The following is a 3846-nucleotide window of genomic DNA, read 5'->3' as shown; positions in this document are numbered from 1 at the left end:
CAGTTTCCTGTAGCACGTGGGGAAACAGAGCTCAGGCAGAAAGTGGCCATCTGACTACCCTCAGAAACACAGGTTGGAACACAGTTGCCAGAGCAACTGGAAATTGAGGAGGATATCTGGGAAATGAGTGAGCTACAGAGAGGCGAACCCATACTTCACATATGAACGTCCCTCAAATACTTAACTATCTTTTATTTATTTATTTTTAAAGATTTTATTTGTTTGAGAAAGAATGAGAGAAGGAGGGGGAGTTGTGGGGGCTCGATCCCTGCACCCTGGGATCATGACCCAAGCCAAAGGCAGAGGCTTACTTAACCCACTGAGTCTGGAATCTTAAACGAAGAATCATTTTCTTGCCTTTTTCAACTTCCAGATGCTGTTTGCATTCCTTGGCTTGTAGTCTCTTCTTGGCATCTCTCCAACTTCTTCCAATGTCCCATCTCCCACTACTGTCTCTGACCCTCCTGCTTTTCTCTTATAAAGACCATCGTGATTGCATGGCATATACCTGGAAAATCCAGGCTAATCTTTTCTGAGGTTAATCAACTTCTAAGAGTAATCACACTGCAAAGTCTCTTTTACCATATAAAGTAACATATTCTTAGGTTCCAGGGACTCCAACGTGGACATCTTTAGGGGCCATTATTCAGCCCACCACAGATGTCTGGTATTGTGGTTATGTAGGAAACTATTGTTTGTTCTAAGAGAGACATATTGAATTATATAGGAGCGAAACGTCATGATGCCTGTAAGTTACTTTTAAATACTTCAAGAGGAAAAACAATTCTGACAAAATCTTAATAACTGTTAAGTCTAGATGATACATATATGTGTTCTATTAGATTCTTCTTTTTTTAAATATTTGATAATTTTCATAATAAATTTGTTAAGCTTAATGAAAAAAAAAAGCATTGCGGGGTGCTTGGCTGGCTCAGTAGGTAGAGCATGTGACTCTTGATCTTGAGGTCATGAGTTTGAGCCCCACAATGGAGGTAGAGATTACTTAAAAAAATTTTTAATGTAAAAAACAATGTTGAAGTGCCAGTCTATGGTTTAGAAAACTCACACACTAGCCTATAACTAAACAAGAATGGACGCAAAAGATCAGTTAGCTTGTTTGCTAATTATCAGAGTACAGTAAACCAAGATGGTGCTAGTGGATGTGGAGAGAAGTGGATGGAGGTGCGATATATTTTGCAGGTTGAACTCATGTATGTTGAAGATTTTTAAAAAGGTGAGGGTAAAGTAAGCATCAAGGATAATAAAAACAGACTAATTACATTGAGTGTCTACTGTCCAGGAATTATTCATATTTAATCCTTATAACAAGCTTATGAGGAAGGTACCATGCACACCCACATCTTACTTGCAATCCCTTTGTACAACTTTGGGACTGGGAGTAGAGGCAGTGGTCCTTGGGTAAAGAAGCGGGCACCTGGGGGTGAGTTGGGATGGCTCTGCGGGTGGTAAAGGGAAGGAGGAGTTGGCTACACGTCGTCAGGGGCAGGGACCAATCTCGATTGGCCAAGCTGCCAAAGCAGGGTTGTGCAGATCCAGCCACCTTGCGAGTGGGAAACTACAGTCCCGCTCAGCCTCTCCAGATGCTGTCTCAACTTTCTCTGAGATTTAGGAGGGGGGACGAGCACGTGGAGCTGGGGAGGATGCAGCACCTGCTGTACTCTAGGGGATGGGGGGGGTGGGTCTGGCTGCTCCACTGCTTCCTGCTTCTGAATAGCTGCCCAGGGGGCTGCAACAACATTAGTGGCCACCAGGCGGTTAGGGAAAGGGCGGTGGGGGCAGGCCAGAGAAGTCTCCTGAGAGAAGTGGGTGAGGGGGCCTCAAGGTTAGGAACTCAGGAGGAAAAGGATGTGTTGGGGAGCGCGAAAAGAGATAAATATAGAGAGCTTTTTGTAGAAAGAGACGTGGGCTTGAGATGGGGCTCCGCGTATGGGATTGGACTTAAGGGAAGGGACCTCAGGGGAAGATTGGGGATCCAGTAGGAGGGTGGAAAGACGAGTGGGCGGTGGGAAGTAAGCCCCGCCATAGGAGAAGTAAGACGCACCGAGGGGCCAAGGAAGAGATGACCAGGGCTGAGGGATAGGAAGGGGACCCGGATTTCTGGACGATAGGAACAGGGACGCACGGGTACCGGGTCCTGGCTCCAGACAGAGAGCTGGGCAGAGAAACGAGCTAGGATTTCATCAAAAGCCTTCAGAGCCTGGTATTTGCTCTCTGATTTCTGATAAAAAGGGGATTGTTAAACTAGGGTAAAAGAGAATAGAGGGGGTAAGAATCCATCCTTCCTCTCCCTCCACTTAGCCTTCGGGGTAGATCAGCGCGGACTCAGGTCTGAGCGGCCAGAGACCGACTGCGCAGACTCGAGGATTCCAGTGCCAGGCGTGTGGAGAAGAGCGCGCAAACTCCTAGTCTGACGCCAACTTTCTCCGCTCGATTTTTGGGTTTAGAGGCCAGTGCAGAGGGCTCGCGAAGAACTGTGGGAGGAGGCCTGGTGGCGGATGACAGGAGAGATGTGTGTGTGGCGGGGTAAGGGGACGTTCCTGTAGGGATGCCTCGCCTTCTCTGCCGCCCAGACGCCTTAAACCAGGCTTCGGTCACTCCCTCAGCACCACGGACAGCGCCAACCTCCCTGTGGGTCTCGCCACCACTTTTCCTATCCGTCCTGGAGCGATGCCTCAGACAACAATCTCCCCTTCCAGAAGAAGCTCTTTTCTTTCTCATGAGGGTGCTAGAGGCTCTGCTCCTTCCGAAAAACAGGAAATTGGTATGGGAATCCATTTGACTTCGGAGGATCATTCCCTTTTTTTTTTCTTTTTTAAATTTTTTAAAAGATTATTTATTTATTTATTTGACAGATAGAGATCACAAGTAGGCAGAGAGGCAGTCAGAGAGAGAGGAAGGGAAGCAGGCTCCCCGCTGAGCAGAGAGCCCGCTGCGGGGCTCTATCCCATGACCCCAGTCGAAGGCAGAGGCTTTAACCAACTGCGCCACCCAGGCGCCCCCCCCATTCCCTTTCCTTAACGCGTGTCCACAATGACTTATGGTAATTCCACCATATAAAAACTGGACTCTATGCCAACTCTACCCCATCTACTTGGATTAATGAAGGTGGTATAGCATTAGGGATTATCCTCCCCCACACTCTGTCATTCCGCTATGCACAGTTAGATAAACTGGCTTTCAGGACAAAGATTCAGATACAAAAACCCTATACATACAAATACTTTCTTCCTTGATTCCAACTTTTTTTTTTTTTTTAATTTTTATTTATTTGACAGACAGAGATCACAAGTAGGCAGAGAGGCAGGCAGAGAGAGAGAGAGGAGGAAGCAGGCTCTCTGCTCAGCAGGGAGCCTGATGCGGGACCCGATCCCAGGACCCTGAGATCATGACCTGAGCCGAAGGCAGCGGCTTAACCCACTGAGCCACCCAGGTGCCCTCTTCCTTGATTCCAGACCTCCTTTCTAATCCCCGCCAGGCACACAAGGCTTTGAGATGCAGTTTACCTGCTTCCCATGCCCCCATTTGTTTGCCTGATTATCCATTCCAAGTTTATAGCTTCCTGAGTCTTTTTCACTTCATTCTCCACAGGCTGCTCATTACTTGTAAGCTTGTTCTTATCTGGAAGTTGGCATCAAAGGTGAATGCGATTCTGAAGAATAGGGCAGGTGGTGATGGGGGAAGGAAAAAATGAAAAGAAGGAAGACTTGAGAGGAAGAAGGGGTCTGGTGAGGCAGGCAGAGACCAGGAAACACAGGAGTTGATGAGGGAGCAGGAGCCTGGCTGAGGACAAAGCAAAAGCTGGCGCCTTGCACCCCCTCTTCACCC

General features: G+C 47.7%; 1 protein-coding gene across 1 annotated transcript in view; it reads left to right on the top strand.

Moving 5' to 3' along the window:
• The first annotated feature begins 739 nt into the window (after window positions 1–739).
• RESP18 (regulated endocrine specific protein 18) overlaps window positions 740–3846 on the top strand; it is a 10172-nt gene continuing 7065 nt past the window's right edge. Inside the window, 1 exon segment of the mRNA XM_059395477.1 lies at window positions 740–748. Coding sequence (XP_059251460.1) covers window positions 740–748 — 9 coding nt within the window.

The sequence above is a fragment of the Mustela nigripes genome, chromosome 3, assembly GCF_022355385.1.
Source record: "Mustela nigripes isolate SB6536 chromosome 3, MUSNIG.SB6536, whole genome shotgun sequence".
NCBI lineage: Eukaryota > Metazoa > Chordata > Mammalia > Carnivora > Mustelidae > Mustela > Mustela nigripes.
Note: the sequence above shows the minus strand (reverse complement) of the source record. Positions and strands in the feature narration are given on the sequence as shown.